Source organism: Neoarius graeffei, chromosome 20 (genome assembly GCF_027579695.1).
Source record: "Neoarius graeffei isolate fNeoGra1 chromosome 20, fNeoGra1.pri, whole genome shotgun sequence".
Lineage (NCBI taxonomy): Eukaryota > Metazoa > Chordata > Actinopteri > Siluriformes > Ariidae > Neoarius > Neoarius graeffei.
In genome coordinates, this window is record NC_083588.1 from 11,940,916 (window position 1) to 11,968,897 (window position 27,982).

General features: G+C 44.4%; 1 protein-coding gene across 2 annotated transcripts in view; it reads left to right on the forward strand.

Annotated features, from left to right (window-relative positions):
- The window catches only part of bod1l1 (biorientation of chromosomes in cell division 1-like 1), a 52,008-nt gene that overhangs the window by 6,064 nt on the left and 17,962 nt on the right, over positions 1-27,982 (forward strand). Inside the window, exons 2-18 of one of the 2 annotated variants that reach the window (XM_060901242.1) lie at positions 2,888-3,012; positions 3,178-3,374; positions 3,689-4,108; positions 4,386-4,535; positions 10,986-11,149; positions 11,433-11,529; positions 11,623-11,734; positions 11,834-11,897; positions 17,357-19,829; positions 22,273-22,340; positions 22,465-22,552; positions 22,683-22,753; positions 24,605-27,212; positions 27,354-27,409; positions 27,583-27,658; positions 27,749-27,813; positions 27,892-27,976. In XM_060901242.1, the coding sequence (XP_060757225.1) occupies positions 2,888-3,012; positions 3,178-3,374; positions 3,689-4,108; positions 4,386-4,535; positions 10,986-11,149; positions 11,433-11,529; positions 11,623-11,734; positions 11,834-11,897; positions 17,357-19,829; positions 22,273-22,340; positions 22,465-22,552; positions 22,683-22,753; positions 24,605-27,212; positions 27,354-27,409; positions 27,583-27,658; positions 27,749-27,813; positions 27,892-27,976 (6,919 nt within the window). The remainder of the gene's footprint in view (positions 1-2,887; positions 3,013-3,177; positions 3,375-3,688; positions 4,109-4,385; positions 4,536-10,985; positions 11,150-11,432; positions 11,530-11,622; positions 11,735-11,833; positions 11,898-17,356; positions 19,830-22,272; positions 22,341-22,464; positions 22,553-22,682; positions 22,754-24,604; positions 27,213-27,353; positions 27,410-27,582; positions 27,659-27,748; positions 27,814-27,891; positions 27,977-27,982) is intronic. The other variant, XM_060901243.1, reaches the window with a different exon arrangement.

Below are 27,982 nucleotides of genomic sequence, written 5' to 3' on the forward strand. Positions count from 1 at the left end.
TTATTATGATTATTATTAAGAAGAAGAAGAAACCTTTATTTGTCACATGCACACTTCAAGCACAGTGAGATTCATCCTCTGCATTTAACCCCTCTGAAGCAGCCACACTAGAGCGCCTGCGGAGCAGTTAAGGGTTAGGTGCTTTGCTCAAGGGCACTTCAGCCCAAGGCCGCCCCATGTTAACCTAACTGCATGTCTTTGAACTGTGGAGGAAACCCATGTAGACACGTGGAGAACATGCAAACTCCACACAGAAAGGCCTCTGCCAGCGGCTGGGCTCGAACCCAGAACCTTCTTGCTGTGAGGTGACTGTGCTAACCACTACACCACCGTATTATTATTATTATTATTATTATTATTATTATTATACATACACATTCGATGGAACAATTCCAGATTTTACAAAAAGTGCATATTCTGGACCAAATTCGTTTTTTTTTTTAAATTTATGAAAGTAGGTGGCGTAGTGGTTAGCGCTGTCGCCTCACAGCAAGAAGGTCTGGGTCTGAGCCCTGTGGCCGGCGAGGGCCTTTCTGTGCGGAGTTTGCATGTTCTCCCCGTGTCCGCGCGGGTTTCCTCCGGGTGCTCCGGTTTCCCCCACAGTCCAAAGACATGCAGGTTAGGTTAACTGGTGACTCTAAATTGACCATAGGTGTGAATGTGAGTGTGAATGGTTGTCTGTGTCTATGTGTCAGCCCTGTGATGACCTGGCGACTTGTCAAGGGTGTACCCCGCCTTTCGCCCGTAGTCAGCTGGGATAGGCTCCAGCTTGCCTGCGACCCTATAGAAGGATAAAGCGGCTAGAGATAACGAGATGAGATGAATGAGATTTATGAAAGTATGTCCCTTTACACACTCATCCAGAAGGGTAATTTTGCACAAGGCCATCTGTCTACAGCAGAAAAAAAATAAAACAATAAAACGCGTCTGGAAAAATCCCAAGGGAGTCTGGAGCCAGATTCGTGACGTTACCTGCGGAAGCGCCAGCAGGCTGTGCGAGCTCGCACGGTTTCAGTGCACAGCCTGTGTAGACCAAGTGCTCCCATTTCTCTCTCATTGTCCGGTCTTTTGGGAAACGATGAGTACTAATCCCATCGAGATTGGTGTTGCTACACCCTCCTACGATACATCTGTTAATCATTTTAATAATTACGTGATAACGTTGAAGAAATTTACAGAAAACCACCAGGTCGTTTTCTCAAACAAACCAGTGCTGACTTAGGATTCAGAAGGAGGCATCCCGCAGATGACGTCACGAAAATCAACATTTGCCGGGAAATCCAAATGCTAAGTTTTTTCAGAGGCGGACCAATTCAACTCAAACGGCTTGATTTCAACTGAATTTTTCTGGTATTGCGCAAGGTAAAAAAATTGCGCAAAATGTGACAGATATAAAATAGGAGAATTACATTGATCTTGCTCCTGAATTTACCCGTGATATGCACTTTAAGAACAGGGCGGTAACTTACCAATGCTGATTCTGATCAATTGTGATTCAGTGTTCTGTCAATCCAGTGTACGAAGTCAAAACTCTAACAATCAAAATGGTACAAGGCCAAAAAGCCTGAACAACAATCCAACTTATATCCAAGCTAACAGTTCAAGTTCCAAGTTACTTTTGGTCATAGTTAATTGTTCCGTTGCAGTTGTTCAAAACAAAAGGGCTTTCCTGGGTGAAGTCCATGACTGAAGTCTTCTTGTAAAAGTCTCCGTCACTTTTCCTCACCCCCAAGTAGAACTTTGACAATATTTCCACTTTTGCTCTCTTCCAGTTTTTCAATGTCCGTTGGTATGTTTTTCTCTTGTAAATATGAATGAAGAATATTCAGCGAAGTTGTGGTAGCCTTTCGGGTGTTCAGCGCATCTTTGTCTTTCAGTCTTCCGCTTTTCATGAAGCGGCCATGCTTGTGGACAAATTGTCATTCGTTCACTCCCGCAGCAGTTTTACATCTCCGACGTGTCTCTTTTCCAGTTTTTCGATGTCCGTTGGTATGTTTTTCTCTTGTAAATATGCGTGAAGAATATATTATGCAGTTTTGGTAGCCTTTCAGATGTTCAGTGTGTCTTTAGTTTCAGTTTTGAGTTTATTTATTTAGTGCTTAATCCGAGCGTTGTAATTAACCCCGTCTTCTCTCTTTCCCGGCCGGCAAACAAACGATTGTGCGCGTGCGCAGCAGCAAAGTTTTGTCATTGCATCTTCGCATGAGCTCCAAAGTGTGACGTCGTGTTGTCTTGACAACGTGCAATATTAGAACAATATTGCACGCTCATTCTCCATTGGAGAGAGTGGCGTAAGCGATATGGTAACAGGATTGCATGCCATCAATAAACCCGCTAGAAGGGAATAGAATACATGTTTTTATTCCATGTATCACAGTAGTAAATATTGTTGCTCGTTTTGTGTAGGTTTTGCTGGCTGGATTAATAAATGTACGCGCACACAGTCAAACGTCTTGAAGAAGCCTTTATTTGGTCACATGCACACTCAAGCGCAGTGAAATTCCTCCTCTGCAGTTAACCCGTCTGAAGCACACACAAGTGAGCAGTGAGCGCGCGCACACATACATACCCAGAGCAGTGAGCAGTTATGCTTTTCATTCGTCCCCTCACATTTTTTCCTGCTGATCCCGGGAATCGAACCAGCAACCTTTTGGCCCAAAGCTGCTTCTCGAACCTTCAGGCCCTGGCTGCCCCCATGTTCTTTGAGGCTAAATAACCACTCTTTACAACCGTGGTGAGCAGAAAAGCATCTCGTTACACACGTGTCGAACCTTGACGCAGAGAGCAGAAATGTTACATCGGATTCCACGCTTGTCAGCCGAGAACAAGAATCTGGTGTGGTCTTGTGCTGTTGTAGCTCATCCGCCTTCTCGTGCCTCTGTTTCAGCCTGCGTATCTGCACCTGAGACAGCGAGTGGACAACTTTGTGTCAAATCACCTGTCGAACCACACGTGGAGTCCTCAACTGAACAAGAACCAGCTGAGGAACAGCATCAGGCAACTCGTGCTGCAGTACGTCTCATCTAACCTGGCTCTGATTTTTTATTTATTTATTTATTTAAAAATCAGGCTTTATTGGGAACCGAAAGATCATTCCGAACCTTGGAATGTTTGTTTGTTGGTGTGCTTATTTCTGCAGCCTGGTTACTTCAGTAACCCGAGCACTGTATATTCCAGGTCAGGTTTGTTGGAGCAGGGTGTAGATCGGATTGTAGCGCAGGTCGTGGACCCCAAAGTTCAGCACACCTTCCGGCCACAGGTGGAACGTGTTGTGCGTCAGTTCCTGTCTCCTGGCAACCACGTGGAAGAGGAGGAGCCTCCACATACCCTCCTCCAGATGGTGGAAAACCAGGAAGTTCAGCTGCCATCTCCAGGTGTCAGAGCTTGTGAAGTTCTCAAAACTGTTTTTTCTTTTTTTAATTCTTTCCTGCATTTCCTTTACAAGCACTCTGACTCCACTTCTTTCCCTTTCTCTCTTTTTCTTGAACTGTTATTATTTTCTTGTCGTCTTTTCCTCACTCCTGTCAGTTTCTCTCACTCTTCATTTCCCACTTTCTAGATTTAGTTTCTCACCTTCAAAGTTCTTTGTGCAATTTTTACTCCTCACATTCAGTTGTCCTTACCTTTTTTTCATTCTCTCTCTCTGTGTATGTATGCATGTGTATTTCTTAACCCCCCCAATCATCAGCGGTCTCCTCGGTGCTGGTCTCAGACTCCGCCCCCTCTCAGAGCCACGATCCCGCCATTCTAAATGAACAGGACGGAGGCGAGGAAGACATGAACCTGGTAGAGGAGGACGAGAAGGAAGCGGATTGGACAAAGGCGGAGGAGGAGCAGGAAGAGACGCTCGGAGAGAACGAAGATGAGACGAGTAAAGAGCGAGAGAAGGAGGAGGAGAGACAGAAGGAGACGATGGAGGTGGATCAACAGACAGAGGAGCCTGAGGAGATCAAGAAAGAGGAGGAGGAGGGAGAAGAGCGAGAGGAGGGGAAGGAAAAGAAAGGAGAAGACGCCAAAGATAAGAAAGGGTCGGGGAAGAACAGGGAGGAGAGCAGCACCGATAACAAACTGCACATTCGCCAGAAAGCGAGAGAACGACTGAAAGAAGGTAACGGAGTGAGACAAAACTTATCGTTTGTTTTCGTTTCAAGTTTGATGTTCCAGTGGCTTGTAGGTCCAGTGTGAAAGCTGAACAGTCAGTGCAGAAGATGAGCGAAAAGAGTTCGTTTTTAATTCAGTTCAGTTCAGTCATTTATGGAGCGCATCGAGGGAGAGCCTTCAGTTGTGGTCATTTGTTTCAGTGATGCATTGAAAAAGAACAGACAGTGGAATACGAAATATTTCAGAGCCACAGTGTGCTCAGCTCTGTGTGTGTGTTGTGGCAGAATACTCTCTGGAGGACTCCGATCTGGAGGGTTTGAGCGACATCACGGTGAGTTCAGTCCACACGAGCGACCTTTCGTCTTTTGACGATGACAGCGAAGACGAGGAGCCTCCTTCCGAATCCACCGAGGAAGGAGAGATCACTTCAGAAGGTAAGCCACGAAAAACCCTTTAAATTTAAGACACACTCGACTTGCGTTGAAGGAGTAATTTCGACCAAAGCACTGTCGAGTTCTCAAATCTGGGGGTGGGTTTCCCAAAAGCCTCTGAAGGCCAAGAGTCTTAGGCTACATCCACACGACAACTGCAGCGAGATTTTTTTTTTTTTTTAAATATCGCGTCCACATGGGCAACGGATCAGTAAAATTTCAGGTACATATGGCAACGCAACGCTTGCTGAAAAACGATGCAATACACATGCCACACCTCTACGTGCGCTGTAAGACGGTCCCATCGGAGACACCAGAACAATAGAAGTAGTAGACGCATGTGCATAAACCCCTTCTTCTGTAGCATCAGCCACATAAAGTTTTGATTATTAATCAGTAGCGTAAAACGAAAGACGCGGAAAGAGGAATGAACGGGGGTAGATGGAAGCCGGTACGCCAACATTCTGATATCCTCCAGAATTCTTTAATGGTCCGGAATAAATTGAATGCTACACGTTGATGGATTACTTTGTTCTTCTATGCCCTTTTTGAGGAATATATTGTCGGACTTAAACCAACATCTGAAGAGGTGAGATCGCTCCTTTTTTTTTTTTTTCCGTATTTTTGCTGGTGGGATTGTTTTTGTTTTTGGAAAGCGCACGGGCGGTGCGCGGTTTGGTACGGCTTCCACAGTGTTTGGACTAAAGACTCTGCCCTAAGGGCTATTCTCTCTCTCTCTCTCTCTCTCTCTCTCTCACTTTGCACCATTACACGGTAAATATTCACAGTGAAAATATTTTGTAAGCGCGTTTCATGAACCAAGTTATAGGATTTGTTGACAACTCGCATCGAGTTCGTTACACTTCTACCCGGTGTGAAGCACTGACAGTCATGTGGTTGTGACGTCATCGTAAACAAATCCGTTCTACTCATCCAGACGACTTCGCAACGGTGCCGTTGCCAGGTTTTTCCACTCTGGAACCCGTTCTCAAAAGATTTCGTTTTGGGGCACCCAAAACGCCGGTGCCGTGTGGACGCCAGGCCGAAACGATAAACAATTTTATCAGATTCACCTGAATCCGTTGCCGTGTGGACAGGGCCTTAAATTCCCTCTTAAGATCCATCGTCAAGCTCACGTGGTTTTCCCGAACAACATCGTAGTCCTTTAGTTTGCTTGGAATTTACGACAGACTCGGACCACTCTTTCAAAACAAAGTGACTCGCTCGCCGCCGAATACAGAGCATCTCCGAGGGACTCTCCGAGTCAACGGGGGAAACTTCTGTTGAATCTAACGATGGTGTTGAATTATTTTTCTTGTACATGACAAGTGCATTGAGTTAATTCTGAAATAAATATCCGCAAAACAGTGAATATATTTCAGTACGTTCCGGAATTACGGCTGGATATCGGAATGTCACATTTATATCGCTACATTTTAAGCAAATTTAACTCCAAAAGGTGAGTGAGGCCAAACAAAATATGTGTTTCCTGGGTTTTCAAAATAGGGTAGGTAGGTAGGGAAAAAAATTTGTTTATCCCAAAAGTTTACGACAAATTTTCTAGGGTAGGTTGGGAAAAAGTGAGAAGTTTCCTTTGGAAACTTTTTTTTTTTTTTGCAAAATACTCGTTAAACGTTTGCAACTGATCCCAGAATGTCAGAACTGTGTGATTTGTTGTAGGAAACAATGTTGTAGTTACTCTATAGTTCTTCATTTGGAAATATTTTTAAATACCTAAACCTGATGGTACCTGGCGTTTTACGCAGGATTTACATAAGATTAATGAATTGATCGTCCCTGTTGCACCCATTGTACCTGATGTTTCTCATCATTGCTGTTTTTCCGTTATTGATCTCTGTTCTGCCTTTTTCACGCACAGGGGGAGAGAGTATTCGTGGACACGTTTTTGCCTCAAGGTTTTATTAACTCTCCTGCTGTTTTTTTCAGCCGTAATTCAAATTCATAACGCACTCTGTGACCTCTTCCTCCCTCAGGGCTCTGTGGTCCTGCAGTACGCAGACGATCTTCTGGTATCTGCTGAGTCACCAGTATCTTTCCAGTGTCACCAATATCTTTTGCATTGCAATAGGCTGATTTGACAAGCAAACATTTCTGTCCACTGTGTCGCTTTTTGTTCTGAGGCGAACCTCCATTTTATAGGCACCCGGAAGAATCGATGAGATATACCTCGCATGTGCAAGCAGTCATTTACATCCGACCCTTCGAGCCATGAACACAAGGGTGGCCAGTTTTTCTACTTAAAAATCTAAGATAATCATCATTGTAACACTAGCAAGAATGTGCAGCATTGTTCAGCTATGTATTCGATTGCATCTAACGGTGACCCCTGTCTAGAAATGCCGACGAAATTTGGCTTTGCTGCGACCTTCGGTGTCCGAGTTATAAACGTTTAAAGGTGGGCTGGAGCCATTGATCAAATCAAAACGTAAGTCGCTGAGCAGCGCTTGCACAGTGGCGAATGATTGGCCAAGGCAGCGTCCTACCAGACCGTGCCCATGCTGGTTTGAAAGGGCTGGGGTAGAGGGAGGTGCGTGTTGGTTGTCAATTTACTCCTAACGGGCCTTGTGTCTTTCGGCAAATACCGAGTGGTTTATATGACACGCCCTAGCGGTTCTCGTTTGACTCGCCAGGTGGCTGCCAAGCAGGTAGGGTCGGGCGCGAGAAATAGTTTGTTTGTCGTGGTCATAAACAGTTGAAGGGTCGCAGTGTTTTTACAGGGTCGGTTGAGTAACCGGAAACACATATATATTATTTTGTTTGGCCTGATTAACTAATTTAGTGTCATCAGTGGGACACATTTCTGCATCTCTGACATTGTGTGTGCATGCGTGAGAGAGAGAGAGAGGGGTTTTGATCTATGTGTAGTGTGTACCTCAGGAGGTATATCCTCCTGAGAACAAACCCATAGACTTGTGTCCTCTGTAGTTGACATTTGTTTGACGTGCACACCCTCTTACTCTTTCAAGCTATTCACTCGAATCCTGGTGTCTTGTAAAGAGTACATCCTGGGCTTTCCAATGATGTATCATGTGACTCGGAGGATTGCTGGGAAATTCCTAGTAAGGAAATCACAACAAAAGAGAAATTGAGAGAGACAGTTTTTTTTTTTCTTCGTTCCCAGGAGGTTACATACATATATATAAATAAATAAATAAGGAGGTCAATTCAACCGTCTTAGGTATGCACTATACACAGATCAAAACCTCTCTTTCTCTGCATGTGTGCGTGCACTTAAAAGGGAGAACATTGCCCAGTCTGCACTGTGGATAAGAGTTGAAATAATCCTGACTGCATGATTGGGTTTAACAGTGAAATGAGCGAGCACGAAGAACACATTTACTTAATTATTTAGCTTATGATTTGCTCAGGGGCAGCACGGTGGTGTAGTGGTTAGCGCTATCGCCTCACAGCAAGAAGGTCCGGGTTCGAGGGCCATTCTGTGTGGAGTTTGCATGTTCTCCCCGTGTCCGCGTGGGTTCCCTCCGGGTGCTCCGGTTTCCCCCACAGTCCAAAGACATGCAGGTTAGGTTAACTGGTGACTCTAAATTGACCGTAGGTGTGAATGTGAGTGTGAATGGTTGTCTGTGTCTATGTGTCAGCCCTGTGATGACCTGGCGACTTGTCCAGGGTGTACCCCGCCTTTCGCCCGTAGTCAGCTGGGATAGGCTCCAGCTCGCCTGCGACCCTGTAGAACAGGATAAAGCGGCTAGAAATGATGAGATGAGATATGTGTGTGTTATTTACCAGCAGGGAGGTCCGTATGGTGAAATACCGTGACCGAGGTCTTGAAAGTACTGAGCGAGGCCCTCTGGGCCGAGGTCAGTATTCAAGGCCGAGGTCACGGTATTTCACCATACGGACCGACCTTAAGCTGGTAAATAATATGTTTATCTTTTTCTTTACCAAATTCTAACAGAAAACGAGAGCGCCCGAAAGGGAAAACCGAGCCGAGCCGCCATTTTGAATCCTCATTCACGGCTGTAATGCAAATTGCTTCCTCCTCGGTATACAAGTGCACTTCCATGGCAGGAAAAAAACTACATTTTGTCGCCTATGTAGTCCCCTATTTATACAAAATTGAGTCATTCAGGATTCAGCCATGTTTTTGCTCAGCGTTAGCAACAGTTAGAGGTTTTTAGCTTTCTCCTGAAATGTTTTCTTTTATTTCGTCTTCCTCAGGGTAGTAAAACTCACTTTCGCTGTAAAGACTGTCGTTATCGCGATCCATGCTGTAAAATTAATGCTGTTCTCCTGAGAAATGCGAAAATAAATGTTGACAAAAATGGCTACGATGGTGGTTGTTGTTGTGAACGAGCGAGTCGCCAGAGGTCCGTAACCGGGGTCCGTATCGTAGAATACGGACCCGCTCGCCAGCCAATCAGAGCACAGGATTTGATGGAAACCGGACCGCGAAAATTTTTTTTTTATCTTATTTTGAACACTTAACCAAAATCTAATGAATTTTTTTAAAAAACGAAAGCCATGTGACCTTATCGACTGGATTTAGCAACTACTAATGCCTTCAGCAACGACTGCCTTGAGCAGCTACTAATGCCTATATCGTGGACACACATCGCAAAGACGCTCTTCGTCCTGTTGCTCTTTCGATCCCTTCTTTCGAGTGAGTTCTGGAAAACCACGTCCAGAGACAACATTCGTTGCTTAAGAGAGTCCCTCAACTCTCTCTTTCGCTCTAGAGGGCAACATTATCGGGAAACCCACCCCTGATTGGACTGAAGGTGCTGATTTAGTTTCTGTGACCGTACTTCTGACAGGAAGAGGAGTGAACTAGTTTCGCATGAAAGTGAAACGTAAATATAAATTGAGAGAAAGCATGATGGCAATTTTTGAATCGGGTAAAAAAAAAAACTTTAGTCGAGTTGCGGTCATATTAGACAAATCCCTTAGAGATGTGCTGCGATTGGAAAATAATCAACTTCGGTGTGGTCACTGGAACTCTGCTTCATATCAAGCATCATCACACCAGGCTGTTGTTGATTAGTTTCCAAAAACACCTTACGGCCAGAGTTTTATTCCTTTATTTACAATTTTTCAACGAAACACAGTAGTGGGCGACATTTCTCACTTTTGTCATTTGTCACAATACTGAATTTCATGACTTAATGTAGGTTTTATGATGAAAACAAAACGTTTTGTCTTCTTTTAATATTAGTGAAAGATGAATGAATAATAATTTAAGTTGATCCGCGAAATCAAGTCGTACTTGAGCTGATACACATGAGTTATAAGCCGTGTACGACGAGATGGAATGGAATAACTGTTTTATCCTATCCACATTCACTGGATTTTGAGAAACCGAGCATTTTTATTTAAATTTTTGCAAATTCGACAAATAAAAACTTTATACAAAACATCCGACAAAACGATTTCCGCTTAGAATGTCAACGAACCGGCGAAATGACAGGAGCAATTTGTGAAAAATGTGAAAATCATTCTTGAAAAAAAAAAGATACTTTCATTCCATATTTTGTTGCTTTTTCTTTTGTCTTTTTGGGGTTTTAATAATAATAATAATAATAATAATAATAATACATCTGTTTTGTATAGTGCTTTTCATGGTACTCAAAGACGCTTTACAGGAGGTTCAAACATACACACAAACACACACAGACAACAGATAACAATAATAGACAAAGAAAGAAAAAATAAAAATATAATAAAAAATAAATAAATAAAAATAAAAAGTCCACCAAGTAGGGGTCAGGATGTAATTCCCGTGGTGTAGCAGCCACAGTCCCACCAAAAGGCGCACGAGAACAGGTCCCACATCTCCAGCACCGCCGCCAGCAACATCGCTCGAACACCACGCCATGAATCCACAATGCGAGCAGAGAAGCTCCGCCACGCAGAGCGCTGGTGTGTCCCAAACCGCCTGCACAGCCGCCGTGACACCACCGAGCAACATCACGCCAAGCATTAAAGCACAGAGCGCTGGACAACCACGATGTAAAATGAGCAACGAGCTCACTGCAGTCCACAGCTGGGAGTGCAGGCATCGCTCACGGTAAACCAAGGCCTGGAGGGAACCAACGCCCAAAACTGGGTCCGGAGCTACACCACAACCGGCGGATAAAACACTCAAACATCAAACCACACAAACCCACAGAAAAAAAATAGAAAGAAATAAAATAAAACAAAAAAGCTTTTGTTTTCAAGTAGAGTTTTTATTTCGCCCTCGGTTGGTTCAGCAACACGCTCCGCCATTTTGTTTTTCTCTACTCACGGTATATGAGCCGATAGCTTTGTAGGAGAGGAGCCAATCAGACAATCAGAGCGCGCGATTGGTCATATCCAGCGAATGTGGAAGGAATAACGTGAGACATTCTGATGACAATTCTAACTGTGCTGTAGTTCCTTTTAAATAGAAGTTATTTGATGCATTGAATGGCTGATTTTCAATTCTCTGTGTAGATGAAAAGGTCCACAAGAAGGCTCCCGGAGAGGAATCTGATGAAAATAAGGAGAAAAAACCTCGTGGTTCCCGCCAAGGCTACATTCACAAGCCTTTCCTTTACTCCCGTTACTATAGCGACTCTGATGACGAGGTGACAGTAGAGCAGCGACGTCGTTCTGCTGTGAGTGATCGGGTCGAATCGCTGTTTTAGCTCTGGTCCGTGATCTCTCTGAAATCACGGGTGGTTTTTCGTTTTCATTTTATTTTTAATTTAATCCAGACTGACGTAAATAAACGTAGCTAATTCGACTTGCAGCTTCTTAGTGTTAAACTAAAGGCTGTACATTTCTCTTGCTTGTTGCTTGGGAGATCCAGTGGATAAATCCACAGGAGTGAAAAGGTGAGGGGTTTACAGTATGTTGCCTCTCGAACCTGTGATTTTATTTATTTTTATCCCCCCCCAGGCGAAGGACAAAGAGGAAAGACTGCTGAAGCGGCAACAGAACCGGGAGCGTCTTGAGGAAAAGAGGAGGCAGAAGGCGGCGCAGGCAGAGCTCCTGGGTGAGCTCCAGCACCTTTCTTATCGTCATTAACATCATGTTCATCATGAATTTGGTGTATGTTTCTTTATGTGGACTTGTTTTCCCCTTTTAGCAGAAAAGGAGAAGCAGGAGGTTCAGAGACCGCAAGCAAAAGAAGCACGGAAAGAAAAGAAAGTTCTGGAAAAGAAAGTAGCACTCAGCAGAAAGAGGAAGAGAGACTCGCGGTGCGTGTGCGTTCGTGTTCGTGCGGCCACCTGTTCAACTTTTTTTTTTTTTTTATTCATAGGTTGTTTTTTTTGTTTCTTCATTTATTTGGAATGCAGGAAAGAAGACGACCCTGGCAGCAAGAAGAAGCATGACGGAGATCCTGAACCCGTAAAGAAAGACGTGAGTCTTTTGTCTCTCCCTCTGTCTCACTCTCTGTTTTTCTTTCGTTCTTTCTTTAATTCATTCACGGTTATCCCGCCGCCTTTCCCTGCCACACAATCCTTGTTTCTCATTTGTTCATATTCGTAATGACAATTAGGACTTAAAAATGCCGGATAATACACAGCTGTTCAAAATAAAGCTTGAAATCAAAATAATAGAGGAGGACAAATCACTAATGCCCCTTTTCCACCAAAGCAGTTCCAGGGCTGGTTCGGGGCCAGTGCTTAGTTTGGAACCGGGTTTTCTGTTTCCACTGAACAAAGAACTGGCTCTGGGGCCAGAAAAACCAGTTCCAGTCTAGCACCAACTCTCTGCTGGGCCAGAGGAAAGAACCGCTTACGTCAACGGGGGGGAGTTGTTAAGACCAACAACAATCGCAATACCGCGAAAGGTCGCCATTTTTAAGCGACAAGCAGCAGCTGTACAAACATGAAGTCATCCATTTATTATTGTTGTTGCTGCTGCTTCTCCGTGTTGTTGTTGCTTCAATGTTCGCGCCAAGGTTTATGCAAACGCAGCGACGTAACTGACGTATACAGCGACGTAACTGACGTATACAGCGACGTAATGACGTGGCTCCCCTTAGCACCCCGAGCTATGGAAAAGCAAACTGGTTTTCAGCTGGCTCGCAAGTTGAATGAGTTGTGAACCAGCACTGGCCCCGAACCAGCCCTGGAACTGATTTGGTGGAAAAGGGGTAACAGACTCGTGGTATGTCTTGAATTATTTGTTACCGCTTTTTAAATCCTTTACCCCGATAGACGTTCTATACCATAATACAAACCAAGATTGTGGTGTTTTTTTTTTTTTTTTTTTTTTTTAAATTAAGTACAGTGTCTTGCAAAAGTATTCATCCCCCTTGGTGTTTTTTTTTTAAAGATATTTTTTTGGGCTTTTTACACCTTTATTGGATAGGACAGTGTAGAGACAGGAAATGAGTGGGAGAGAGAGACGGGGAGGTATCGGGAAATGACCTCGGGCCGGAATCGAACCCAGGTCCCCGGATTTATGGTATGGCGCCTTATCCACCTGAGCCACGACGTCCCCCCCCCCCTTGGTGTTTTGTCCTGTTTTGTCGCATTACAAGCTGGAATTAAAATGGATTTTTGGAGGGTTAGCACCATTTGATTTACACATGCTTACCATTTTAAAGGCGCAAATTGTTTTTTTTTTGTTTTGTTTTTTGTCTGACACAAACAATAATTAAGATGGAAAAAAAACCCAGAAATCTGGAGTGTGCATAAGTATTCACCCCCTTTTATTTGAAACCCCTTGGAGCTGGTCCAACCAATTCACTTCATAAGTCGCATAATTAGTTGATTGAGATCCACCTGTGTGCAATTGAAGTGTCACATGACGTCTGCCTAAATCAACCTGTTCTGGAAGGACCCTGATTCTGCAACGCTACTAACCAAGCAGCATTCCAAACAGGGCAGAGGCAAAGTTGTGGAAAAGTATAGATCAGGGTTGGGTTATAAAATAAAAAAAAAAACATCCCAAACTGTGAATTTCCCACAGAGCACCATGAAATCCATGATCGCAAAATGGAAAGAATATGGCACCATGACAAACCTGACAAGAGACTTGCAGCTGTCGTTGCAGCAAAAGGCGGCTCTGCGAAGTATTGACCTTGAGGGTTGAAGACCTATGCACACTCCAGATTTCTGTCTCTTCATCTTAATTATTGTTTGTGTCACAATAAAAAAATTATAATTTGCACCTTTTAAAGTTGTCGGCATGTTGTGTAAATCAAATGGTGCTAACCTCCTAAACATCCATTTTAATTCCAGCTTGTAATGCGACAAAACAGGACAAACACCAAGGGGGACGAATACTTTTGCAAGACACTATCATTTTCCTTCGATCCACAGTCCACGATCTCTCTGAATTTACAGTGCCAGACATCTGTTAGAGTCGCAGGGTCTGTTAGAGTACGTATACGTTGGATATGTACATATATTGTATACATGTGTACTAGGGTGCATCAGTTGCCCCCTAAAAATGAAAAGTTCCTCCGATCACGATGCATTTTTGTTTTTATGTTCCTTTTGGTAAGAAAACACACTGGGTGAAATCCTATTTTGACATAATTCAAAAGTTTAATGGTGCATACCTGCCAACCTGTACGCATCTTGCGTAGCAGCTATGAATTTTTACCTCACTGTATGACTGTACGTTTTCACATTAAAAAGTACGCATATCGTCCGAACTCGCATTTCAGTCAAGTTCTCGCTGAAGTTGATACCGCTGATCTGTGAGAAAACTCAAAGCCAGAATGGAACGCTTTGCCCAATCCCCCCGCCCCTCTTCCAGAGTGTGTGGCTCTGCCCTCTTCACCCCCTCCCCTTCCTCCTTCGCGTCTCTGACTTGAGTGCAGCGGTGCAGCCAGGTGGCTAGAGCGAGTCGGGGATTGAAACGTCGGTTAGAGACGTCGTTTTTATATTTGTAACAGGAACGGTTGTGTTTCACGTGTACTCGAGCTTCCTAGCCGTTATTTTGTGCATTTACAACACCAACAGTACAGGCTAGTTCTTCATTTAACTTCGAAGCCGTCACTCGAGGTTGCATATTCGATGCGGTAACCAACGAAACCTGATTACAATTCCTCTCGCGCTCTCATCGAATCACTATGATAAGTACCACTTTATTGATGTGCTCAACAAAACGTAGCGTGTTGTATATCTTAAGGGCAGTCGGTAACTTCTGTCAATGGTAGCCTAGAATGTTTGCAGATGATGTGAAGTCGAAAATTGGTCATCCCTCTTAGGAAAAAACCTGCGTGGTACTGCAGTATCAAATGCTTTTTTATACAGTATTACTGCAGTAAATGCAATATTTCGAATGCAAATGCAATAGTTTGCACATGAAAAAGGCATACTACAAAATACTGCAGTGTACTGTATAATGCAATATTTTTACTGTATAATGCAGTATACTTCCAACATGTTAAAAAATGCAAAAGTCTAAACCTATTGCATGGGAAATTTGTGCATACCATGTTTTGTGTTGAAAGTGCCTTTTTTACATACTGTATTAATTTAATGTGTTATTTATTTTGAAAGAGTGGCTCTGGTTTAATTTCATTTCATTTGCACATGTATTTAATGTTTGTTGTGCTTTTCAAAACGGAAGGAAGTTCCCAAGAGCCATCAATAACAGTTTCCCAAAGTCTATCAATAGGAATGTTTTACAAAACTGGACTTGTTCCCAAGGTCAATCAATAAAACTGGATTGAAAGTGTGTTTTTGGTCTGCTGGTTGTGGTCTGTGGGGGCGCATGCGCGCCGGGTTGGGGTGAGGTTGATGCGAGGGGGAGGGGGGTACTCATGAAATTGTAAAATTGTACTCATAAAATTTTTTCAAGGTTGGCAGGTATGATGGTGGCACCAGGAGCTCAAAATTATGGAAAAAGCTGCTATTTTATGAGAAAATTTCGATCACTTTTCATGAAACATTATGGCACCTTTATAGAGTATACCAAATATCTTAGATACACATGTTTAGTACATATTCTAAATATATTATCAAGCACAGTTTGAGTTTTAGCTGTTCATTGAATCATTGTTCAACTACTTTTAAACAATACAAATGTATTATGAATCACATTAACGCTTCTCAATCCCTTGCAAAGGTTCTTAACATGATCTCTGGGTCACAGGAAATCAATAAATGGAGTCCAACATTGTGATTCAAACCTTACGCGAAAACATAAAATAAGCCTTTTTTGGCAAAAAATGAACCTCATGGTGCCACCATTAGACTTTTGAATATGGTCAAAAATTTTACAGGATGTCTTTATTGGTGAAAAGGAACACCCAAACAAAAATGCATCAGATTTTATGAAAGTGAGGGCAACTGATGCACCCTAGTGTGTACATAAATGAGTGTTATATTAAACATTGTGCTCTCCGACGAGACTGATCTGAGAACTGTTTGGACACGGCCTCGTCTCCTAATGAGCACACGACAGACAGGTTGAACGTCTGTGAGTCCCAGCCCAGCATGCTAACCAAACAGATCTGAACTGCAACACCCGGAAGAATCAGGATTGTTTGGCCCACATGTACCGAAATATCAGTCCTAAGATTTAGCACTGGCAGATAGATGGACGGGTATTTTTACCACTGTGCTGTGCTTGCTGGTTTCCCTTTATCTCATGGTATGTTCCTCTTGCAAAATTGCTCATCGAGAAATGTACATTTTCAACAGGAACGCTTAGGTTTGATCGAAGCTACGTAGGACATTTGTGATTGGTGCTGATAGATTCTTTGCCTGAAATATGTAGTATATCTAGACATTGCAAAGTCACGACTTGGACTTTTTACTCCATGTTGTGTCACAAGACTATTAACCAAACAGGAAATTTTATGTTAACTATGTAACTATGATCTCTATTACTGTAGCTATCAACTAGTTTTTATTAAGCTAGTGTTCCTCATCCCAAATAAAGCTGCAGTCCTTGTTCCTCATTAACACCCTTTCGGTACACACCGATCAGCCATAAAATTAAAAATATTGACAGGCGAATTGAATGACACTGATTATCTCATTACAATGACACCTGTCAAGGGGTGGGATAGATTCGGCAGCAAGAGAACAGGCAGTTCTTGAAGTTGATGTGTTGGAGACAGGAAAAACGGGGAAGCGTAAGGATCTGGGAGACTTTGACAAGGGCCGAATTGTGATGGCCAGATGACTGGGTCTGAGCATCTCCGAAATGGCACATCGTGTGGGGTGTTCCCAGTATGCAATGGTTTGTACCTACTAAAAGTGCACCAAGGAAGGAGAACCGGTGAACCGGCGACAGAATCATGGGTGTCAAAGGGTGTCGTTGGTTTGCATGGGGCACGAAGGCTAGCCCATCTGGTCCAATCCCACAGAAGAGCTACTGGAGCACAAAGTGCTGAAAAAGTTAATGCCGAGACCTTTCTGTTTTAGCCAGCATGAACTTTTTCGGCAGTTTGTGCTGCAGTAGGTCTTCTCTGGGATTGGACCATGTGGGCTGGCCTTCGTGCCCCACGCGAACCAACGAGCCTTGGCCGCCTGTGACCCTGTCGCCAGTTCACCGGTTGTCCTTCCTTGGCGCACTTTTGGTTGGTATTAACCACTGCGTACCGGGAACATCCCACAAGCTGTGCCATTTTTGAGAAGCTCAGACCCAGTCATCTGGCCATCACGATTTGGCCCTTGTCCAAGTCGCTCAGATCCTTAGGTTTACCCATTTTTCCTGCTTCCAACACATCAACTCAAAGAACTGACTCTTCTCTTACTGCCTAATATATCCCACCCCTTGACAGGTGTCATTGTAATGAGATGATCAGTGTCATTCAGTTCACCTGTTGGTGGTTTTAATTTTATGGCTGATTTGGTGTCAGTACCTCTGTTAAAGTTACGATCCTTAATGTATTGTCCTTGTAGGATACAGTCAAGTCAAAAGCAATCTCTCAGAAGCTTGTGAAGAAGCTGTCTGAGGAGGAGCAGAGGAGGAGGAAGAGCATTTCAGAGGAGTCAAGCGAGCCACGCAAAATCGTTGACAAAAACCGAACACACTCGTTCATCCTGGACCTGGAGCTGGGAACCGAGGAGGCGCTCAGACAGAGAGGTGCTGGGAAGAACGAGCGACATGCTCGCAGAGAGAAAGAGCGAAAAGAGAATGAGCGAGACCGTGGTGTGTCAGACGAGCGAGCCAGGTACAAACAGAAGCCAGAAAGTAAGAAAGGAGGAGAGGCTGTGGCAGAGGAGAAGGAGGGAGGGCTGATGAAAGGTGCAGTTGATGACAAAGTAGAGAAAAAAGGGTCAAAGGTTAAAGGAGAGAAGAAGGGCTCAGTCTCAGCAAGGGAGGGAAGACTTTCTGCGATGGAGGTATCAGCCCCAGAGGAAGGAACGACCAAGGATTTGAAAAAAGAAAAGATGCCCTCAGAGGCTATGAAAGAAAAAATAAAAGGAGAGAAATCACTGGGCAAGATTGACCCGAAACAGCAGCATCGTCTGGATTCCACTGGCTCCACAGAGGAGAGGTCCGAAGGCGAGGCTGCTTCTGACTTCAACCGGAAGAAAGACAAGCAAGCTAAAGACATTTTGAAAAGGTCAAAAAGTCACTCTGATGTTAAATCTCTCGAGAAGGTCAAGGTTAGGCAAGATGGCAAAGATGTAGGAGCCGGGAGTAAAGACAAGAGCTCCGGCTCAGAGGCTCCCAAACATGGCTCAGAAACAAAGGTCAAGAATTCAGAGGCAGGTCTAAAGGTCAAATCTGTGTCAGAAAAAACAAGATCCAAGCCTCGAGACGACTTAAAATCTCAGAGTCCTTTAGGGACAAAGACAGACAAGAAAGCTCAAGGTCAAGAAGCCAAGGCTAAAGCAGGAGCTGGTCCGAGCAAGTTGGAGTACTCCAAAGAGAAGAAAAAGGAGGGAGTGACGAAAGACGACAGGAGGGTCACAGAAGACCGTGTTGAGAAAGGGAAGGATGCAAAGAGCATCAAGAAAACCAGTGAGAAGAAGACAAAAGAGTCAGAGAAGAAGGGAGGAGATGGCGAGAACGAAAGGAGAATCTCGGAAGCGGGTGATCTTTCTTCCGGTTCCTCTGTTCCGACGGCAGTTGCCGAAGAAGTACGGACCGAAGGAGGAACGGCTTCTCAGCCTTCAAACGCTCAAGTGCAACAAGCTTCAGAGTCCCTCACAACTTCTGACTTGACAACTCAAGTCTCAGATTCGCTTGGCGAATCGGATCGCAAAACCCCACAGGTCTCGGAGTCCGTTCCAGAGTCTCGTGTCTCGACCCCACAGGCCTTGGATTCTGCTGCAGAGTCCGATTCCACAGACCAATCCATCTCGGAGTCTCTTCGGAAGTCTGATCTTAGTTCAGATTTACAAGCTATGGATACAGAGTCAAATCTTGCAGCCTTACAATCCATAGATGTGGACTCTAATCTTAGAGCCCCACAAGCCATGGATACAGAGCCTGAACCAACAGCACCACAAGCTATGGATATACAGCCTGATCTTACACCACCACAAGCCAGTGCTGCAAAATCTGAACTCGCATCACCACATGTCTTTGATGCACCTACAGAATCTTCTGAAAAAGAAAAAAGTCAACCTACGGAGTCGGATCTTGAGCTTACACTACCACGGTCCTCGGAATTAATTTCGGTATCTGAGTTTACGGTCCCTCACCCTTCAGATTCGCATGAAAAGTCTGATCTCATGAATCCGAACTCCTCAGAGCCTAATTTCACAGTTCCTGAAACATCAGACTTAAAATCAGATGCAGACCTTGCGCTTCCTCGATCCGCCGACTCAATTCACCCAGACTCCGTCCCAGAGTCTGATCTCACGGTTGCCCAGCCCTCAGACTCGATCCCACCATCTGAATTCACGGTCCCTCAGGGTTCTGACACGCTTCCTAATCCAGTTCCTGCTGACACTAACAGCACCTCTGTCCCTGATGACATGTACGATGCCCTCAGTGACATCACTCCAGATCCTGACGACGAGGAGGAGGCCAGCATGAGGCTGACCGAGAGCCAACCTCAGCCTCGTCCCATCCCAGCAGAGGCAGACGCCCTTCTGTCCTTGATGGATGTCTGTGCTTCTGCAGCTGTAAACAACTCTGCCGGTGTGACCGATGGACAGGAAGCTGAGAGTTCGTTCTGGGATGCGGACATGAAGATGAAGGAAGCGGCGCTCACGTTACTCTCCATGGATCCAGATCAGGCAGTTTCACCAAGTTTTATCGCTGAAGACGCACATGTTGCGGAGCAGCAGATGGAGTCTTTGCCCTCAGACCTGGTTGCTGTGACAAGCGCGATCGAGCCACCTAAAAAAGAGACAAATGAATGTGAAGGCGAATCTTCTGCTCATGACTTGAAGGAAGGCGACAAACATACTGAAGGTAGTGTTCCTTTATTCACTCACCTTTAGGCATGTAACGATGTATTGTGTGACAATAAATCGTGAAACAAATTTAAGATGATTCACATCAAATAATGAACCATTATTATTATGATTAGGTTGTCATCTTAGTTTTTCCTTGCATTGTTTACACAGCACAATACCGTACAATAGTGGGAATGCATGTGACTTCACCTTAGGTGGAAGTAAGACAGCTCAAATGCAGCGAAAACACACAAAATAGATCTAAAATGGAAAGAGTTGTCGTGAGATTGACAAATAGATTCAACGAGAAATCGGGGCTCTCTTTTTACAGACTGCCGAAAGCTAAAGAAAAGTGCAGCAAATGGAGGTAGTTGTTTTCTGTTTAAGCCGATTTCAGCGTTCACAAATCTTCATAAATGGTTATTAAGAAAAGGCCTATTAACTTTTTTTTTTTTTTCATTTTTAAGAAAAGGAATATTTTCCTTCATATATCATATTACAGGGGTTTTCAAAGTGTGGGAGAGTCAGCCCCCCCTCCCTTACAATTTTTGTTGTTGCTATACTTAATGTTCCATTCATATTTAAAAAAAAAATGGTTGTTGTACACATTTTTTTCTTTTACACATTTTAAACATCATCTGTGCTTTTTGAAAACATTTTTTTACACATTTAAAACATCTTTTTTTACACATTTTAAACATCTGTGCTTTTTGAAAACATATTTTTTTTACACATTTTAAACATCTGTGCTTTTTGAAAACATATTTTTTTACACATTTTAAACATCTGCTTTTTTAAAACATTTTTTTACACATTTAAAACATGAGCTTTATTAAAACATCTTTTTTTTTACACATTTTAAACATCTGTGCTTTTTTAAAACCTCTTTTTTTACACATTTTAAACATCTGTGCTTTTTTAAAACATTTTTTTTACACATTTTAAACATCTGTGCTTTTTGAAAACATTTTTTTACACATTTAAAACATATGAGCTTTATTAAAACATCCTTTTTTACACATTTTAAACATCTGTGCTTTTTAAAACCTCTTTTTTTACACATTTTAAATATCTGTGCTTTTTGAAAACATATTTTTTTACACATTTTAAACATCTGTGCTTAAAAACCTCTTTTACACATTTTAAACATCTGTGCTTTTTTTAAAACATCTTTTTTTACACATTTAAAACATGAGCTTTATTAAAACATCTTTTTTTTACACATTTTAAACATCTGTGCTTTTTGAAAACATATTTTTTACACATTTAAAACATATGAGCTTTATTAAAACATCTTTTTTTTTTACACGTTTTAAACATCTGTGCTTTTTTTTTTTTTTTGAAGAAAACATCTTGTTTTACACATTTTAAACATCTCATAGCATCGTTAGCTAGCACCTCTTGGCAGACAACACGCTGTGGCAGTGGAGCATCTTCAGATCCAGTCCATGAAAATCCAAACTTTAAATAATCGTGGTCATACTTCCTTCTTTATTTGCTTGGCCCAGACTCTGTCTCCTCACTCACTGTAGCTTTACGTACTAAATATCGATCCATTTGTCTCTGGCAAAGGCTAGCTGAAGTTCGCTAGATGTCTGCAATAGTAACTTATTCTGGCTTATTTTTCCTGACGTTGCGCCCCCCTGAAAAACTCTGGCACCCCCTAGGGGAGGCGCGCCCCACACTTTGAAAAGCCCTGTCATATTATTATATTTTGCTTCAACCTTTACAAAAAATAATTACTGTTGAAACAAAATGATTATTTTGATCGTGAAATTGTCATTTGATCTTTTTTCTTAAAAATATCATGAGAACTCAAATTGCAAATCCAATATTGTGAATTAGGTGAAATGCTACATGCCTATTTGCCTTTCTTCTAATTAATGCAGTCGCCCTTCTTTTGTTTTAGAAAATGCTCTGAACAGTTTCAACTAGTCCACGTGTTTGAGATAATGCTTGTTACCTTGTTCTGTCATGTCACAGATTATTGGCTAGCTCCTTGTGCGATCGGGATAATGCAGTGGATCATGACATTTCTTTCTTCTAGATTATATAAACTGTGGTCTTGTGTGTTCTGGCGAATGCAGATCATAATATTGCTCCCAACGTGTTCTCGATTTATAGAGATTTTGTCTTTGTCGCATGATTGCTCTAGATAATGCCGCAGCCCATCCTGTGTTCTAGATAATGCAGTAGACGCTGTTTTCTAGATCGTGATGACGCCCGTTTTCTCTTCTCAGTCAAGTCTAAATCGTCACGTTTTCCTTTCTCACTTTTGGATAACGCGGTGGATTATGCCGTTGCTGCTTAGGATTCTGGAGAATGTAGTAGAGCGTTATCTGTGCTCATGTTTTATTCAAGATAACACAGTAGACCGTCACTTTTTCGAGAACGCATGGTATTACAATGTTTTATTTTATTCAAATGGCATTTTTTTCCCTCTTTCTCTCTATCTCCAGCTCTAGCCAGCATAGCCATTGAAAGAAGGGCAGCAGACACCGTGTCGAAAGAGGAAGCAACGTCCGAGGTGAGACGAGCATCATATCCGGGATAGATTTTGTCTCCTGTAGAAGTGGCAATCCTTGCATGTAGCAAGTACCGTATGTTTAGCATGACAGTTACCAAACTGCCTTGACTGTGTCTATGTTCAGATCAACAATGGTGAAACTGAATCAACCGCAAAGTCTGACGACGCTGAAGCAGAAATCTCTGCGAATGATGAACCAGCAGGAGAATCCGGTAAGTCTGGGTGTTTACGACCTGAGGCTAACCAGCGATATTTCTACTTATGATACCTTTGTTCATTGGGCTGCAGTTGTTTTTCCGAGGTAATTGTTGAACATGGACCTAACAAGTTGTTTGTTTTCAGCTGAGATTGATGCCGATCAAGTTGACATACACACTCTGAGTGAAAGTATACACACAGCTGAGGGCACAAAGGTAAGTCTGATACCTGTAGCCCAAATGTTTAACCTTCGTACGTGAGAGTAGGGCTACGTTAGGTATTGTTTTACATCGACTTTGAAATCTGTACACGTGATTTTCACATGACAAGAAATCGGATGCTAGCCAGATCAAGAAGGACGGTTTAACCCAATGAACACGGCCTGTTGGATGTAAAAGCCGGTTAAACTATTAGATTTACACCAAGCTAAGAATACCCCAATCATGCTAACAAAGACACCAAATACTGTATGCTAACTGCTGGACTTTGCACACTAATCAAAAATACGTTAACTAATGGACAATCTACTGTAACTGTCCGAGTAGCACACCGACTGTAAATACACTGAAGGGGTGTTCACACGGCAACTTTTACTCCGGTGTAGCACTGGGGCTGCCCCGGTAGAGCGTTCACATGGTACAAAGTTATACCAGTGTAGCCCCTGAAAGCTGCTTAAACCGGTGCAAATCTAACCCTGCTCGGGAGGTGGTTTAAGAAATTTACTCCGGAGTAAATGCTAGTTTGCGGGGCAGCACTGATATAAAATGGGACGTCTGAACGCTACAGGGGTCGACTCGCTACGCGTGAGGAGAGTTGATTACATACGGGCATTGCATAATTTGCATCCTGGTATTTTGCGCTTCCAAAATGGCGAATATCAACAACAACAGAACTACGTGTCTTCCAATGTTGCCAGATTGGGCAGTTTTAAGTGCATTTTGGCGGATTTGAACATATTTTGGGATGGAAAACATCAGCAGTATCTGGCAACACTGGCGTCTTCATCCACGTTGTTTTCCCGGCGCTTGGTGATGCCATGACAACCGGGAAAAGGAAGTACATTTTCACGCATGCGCATATTTAATTTCCGCATTATTACTATCGCAAATGATAGTAATAATGATAGGAAATGATAGTAATAAAAGGAAATGATATCAAAACTTTTATTACTATCAAAGGAAATGATAGTAATAAAGTTTTTGCTACTATTGCACGGTCGCAGAAACTGCCGTGTGACCGCAAGTGGGGCTGCACCGGTGCTAACACGCTTCTCTCTAGTAAGCAGGGTTGTGACGTGTGAACGCTGCGCAAACTTTACACCGGTGTAAGATATATCGCAACAAAATACATCGGTGCAGCATCGATGCAAATATGTGCCGTGTGAACACCCTATAACAAACAGACCAACTCTTGTCAGTGCTCGAGTAGCACGTGCAGCGTAAATCCAGTAACCAACAGTGGAACTGTTGCAGTTGCCATAAATACATCAACAAATAAATAAATACCTTAAATAGTGGACAATGGTAAACCTACTACAAATGGGGGGGAAACAATCCTGTCCCTGCTGGAGTATCCTGTCTTCCTTAACTGTTGCACGTCTGCCAGAAACACATGGAAAATAGACAGACTCCTGGAGTCACAGTTGTTGCATGTATAGACTGTTGGAGCTCCTCAGTTACGGTGGTGCTTGAAAGTTTGTGAAGCCTGTCGAAAGGTTGATGTTTCTGCATAAATATGACCTCAGATTTCATCAGATTTTCACACAAGTCCTAAATGTCGAACCCGATGAAATAAATATTATACTTGGTCGTTTACTTGTTTATGAAGGAAAATGATGCAATATTACATATCAGTGAGTGGCAAAAGTATGCGACCCTTTGCTTTCAGTATCTGGTGTGACCACTGTAGCATGCCTCCTCTCAATGCACTAAAAATGGGTCAACTAACGTAATTACTGAAGCAGCATGTTTGCCTTAGAAGTATATGAGCAAACTAAAGCAACTGCTTGAGGAGCAGTTGTAATTTTTATTTATTTACTTACTTACTTACTTACTGTCTGTGCACAGGAGTCCCAGGCACAGGAGTCCCAGGCGGTTCGAACGCAGGAAGCAAGCGCACAGGAGCAAGAGGCCCAGAAGCAGGAGCTCCAAGCCCAGGACGTCCAGATGCAAGAAGCAGAGGAGCACGAGGCGCAGAACCAAGATGTGCAGAGACAAGACGCAGAGGAGCAGGAGGCGCAGACACAAGAGGGAGAGGAGCAGGAGGTGCAGACCCAGAACATGCAGACGCAAGAGGCGGAGGAGCAGGAGGTGCAGACGCAAGAGGCGGAGGAGCAGGAGGTGCAGACGCAAGAGGCGGAGGAGCAGGAGGTGCAGATGCAAGAGGCAGAGGAGAAGGAGGCGCAGACGCAAGAGGCAGAGGAGAAGGAGGCGCAAACCCATGATTTGCAGACGCAAGAGGCAGAGGAGAAAGAGGCGCAGATGCAAGAGGCAGAGGAGAAGGAGGCGCAAACCCATGATTTGCAGACACAAGAGGCAGAGGAGAAGGAGGCGCAGATGCAAGAGGCAGAGGAGAAAGAGGCGCAGATGCAAGAGGCAGAGGAGAAGGAGGCGCAAACCCATGATTTGCAGACACAAGAGGCAGAGGAGAAGGAGGTGCAGATGCAAGAGGCAGAGGAGAAGGAGGCACAAACCCATGATTTGCAGATGCAAGAGGCAGAGGAGAAGGAGGTGCAGATGCAAGAGGCAGAGGAGAAGGAGGCGCAAACCCATGATTTGCAGACACAAGAGGCAGAGGAGAAGGAGGCGCAGATGCAAGAGGCACAGGAGAAGGAGGCGCAAACCCATGATTTGCAGACACAAGAGGCAGAGGAGAAGGAGGCGCAGATGCAAGAGGCAGAGGAGAATGCGGCACAGATGCAAGAGGCAGAGGAGAAGGAGGCACAAACCCATGATTTGCAGACGCAAGAGGCAGAGGAGAAGGAGGTGCAGATGCAAGAGGCAGAGGAGAAGGAGGCGCAAACCCATGATTTGCAGACGCAAGAGGCAGAGGAGAAGGAGGCGCAGATGCAAGAGGCAGAGGAGAAGGAGGCGCAGATGCAAGAGGCAGAGGAGAAGGAGGCGCAGATGCAAGAGGCAGAGGAGAAGGAGGCGCAGATGCAAGAGGCAGAGGAGAAGGAGGCGCAGATGCAAGAGGCAGAGGAGAAGGAGGCGCAGATGCAAGAGGCAGAGGAGAAGGAGGCGCAAACCCATGATTTGCAGACGCAAGAGGCAGATGAGACGGAGGCGCAGATGCAAGAGGCAGAGGAGACGGAGGCGCAGATGCAAGAGGCAGAGGAGACGGAGGCAAAGATGCAAGAGGCAGAGGAGAAGGAAGCGCAAACCCATGATTTGCAGACGCAAGAGGCAGAGGAGAAGGAGGCGCAGACCCAGGATGTGCAGACGCAAGACACGGAACAGAAGGTGCAGACCCAGGATGTGCAGGCGCAAGAGGCAGAGGAGGAAGTGCAGACGCAAGAAGCAGAGGAGCAGAAGGCACAGATGCAAGAAGCAGAGGAGCAGAAGGCACAGATGCAAGAGGCAGAGGAGCAGAAGGCACAGATGCAAGAGGCAGAGGAGCAGGAGGCGCAGAGGCAAGAGGCAGAGCATGAAGCACAGACCCAGGAGGCACAGATGCAAGAGGCAGAGGAGCAAGAGGCAGTGGAGAAAGAGGCGCAGATGCAAGAGGCAGTGGAGAAAGAGGCGCAGATGCAAGAGGCAGTGGAGAAAGAGGCGCAGATGCAAGAGGCAGTGGAGAAAGAGGCGCAGATGCAAGAGGCAGTGGAGAAAGAGGCGCAGATGCAAGAGGCAGTGGAGAAAGAGGCGCAGATGCAAGAGGCAGTGGAGAAAGAGGCGCAGATGCAAGAGGCAGTGGAGAAAGAGGCGCAGATGCAAGAGGCAGTGGAGAAAGAGGCGCAGATGCAAGAGGCAGTGGAGAAAGAGGCGCAGATGCAAGAGGCAGTGGAGAAAGAGGCGCAGATGCAAGAGGCAGTGGAGAAAGAGGCGCAGATGCAAGAGGCAGTGGAGAAAGAGGCGCAGATGCAAGAGGCAGTGGAGAAAGAGGCGCAGATGCAAGAGGCAGTGGAGAAAGAGGCGCAGATGCAAGAGGCGCAGACGCAAGGGGCCGAGGAGAAAGAGGCGCAGACGCAAGGGGCCGAGGAGAAAGAGGCGCAGACGCAAGGGGCCGAGGAGAAAGAGGCGCAGACGCAAGAGGCAGACGAGAAAGAGGCGCAGACGCAAGACATGCAGTTGCAAGAGGTGGAGGAGCAGGAGGCGCAGAGGCAAGAGGCGGAGGAACAGGAGGCGCAGACACAGGATGTGCAGACGCAAGATGCAGAGGAGCAGGAGGCGCAGACGCAAGATGCAGAGGAGCAGGAGGCGCAGACACAAGAGGCAAAGAAGCAGGAAGCACAGACACAGGAGACTCAGATGCATGACGCAAAAGTGCAGGAAATGCAGGAGTCCCGAGAGCAGGGGACATGTGTGCAGGAGGCAAAGACACAAGAGACACAAGTGCAGGAAGCGAAAGCCCCAGAGGCCCAGGTGCAGGAGGAAAAAACCCAGGAGGTGCAAATCCAGGAGGCACAGACACAGCCGGCACGGAGAGGGCGACGTCCTAAATTAGTTAAACAAGCCAGTATGTGAAACTTTTGTGTGTTTTCAAATTGTACATTGTTTGTATCGTGCCTTATAAGAATAAATACGACAGAAATTTGTTTGTTCCCACACTGAAAATTGTATTTGTCTAAGTGGAACCTGTTCTGTGGTCTTCTTTCAGGTAGTGCATCTAAATCAGATGGACAAGAAGAGGACAAATCTGATGTGTCAGAAGTGGTAAATATATGAGACGACCAATTTTGCTCTTCTCGCCACCAATGGCTGTGGCAAACACACTTCTGTTCATAAGCTGTTACGACTCCAGGTGACATGTGGACACCGGAATCAGAACAGAGTAAGATTAAGAAATCTTTTTGCATGTTTGTGTGTTTTTTTTTTTTTTCTTTGAGGATGAGCGTCTAGAAGGCAGAGTGACCCGTAAAGGACGATGGTCCAGTCAGAGAGCAGCGCCAGCCAAGGAAACGGGTGTGTATCCGGTGTTGTGCCTGCGAGTGTCATGTCACTCTGAGATCAGAGTAATTAGAAACACTCATCAGTGTGTTTTTTGTGTTTCAGCAACCAAAGCTCAAACCAGTCAGGAGGCCAAAGACACAGGGACGAACAAGCCATCGCATAAAAATGTGAGGAAAGAATGCCTTTGTGTGTGTGTGTGTGTGTTTTTTTGTTTTTTACTGATATGACGTGTGTGCGTTTGACAGAGTGAGGATGAGGAGGTTGAAGAAGGAAGCAGAACTACACAGAAAAGATTGTCTAAGGACCCAGATGCGTCACAGAAAAAAGATTGTGAGT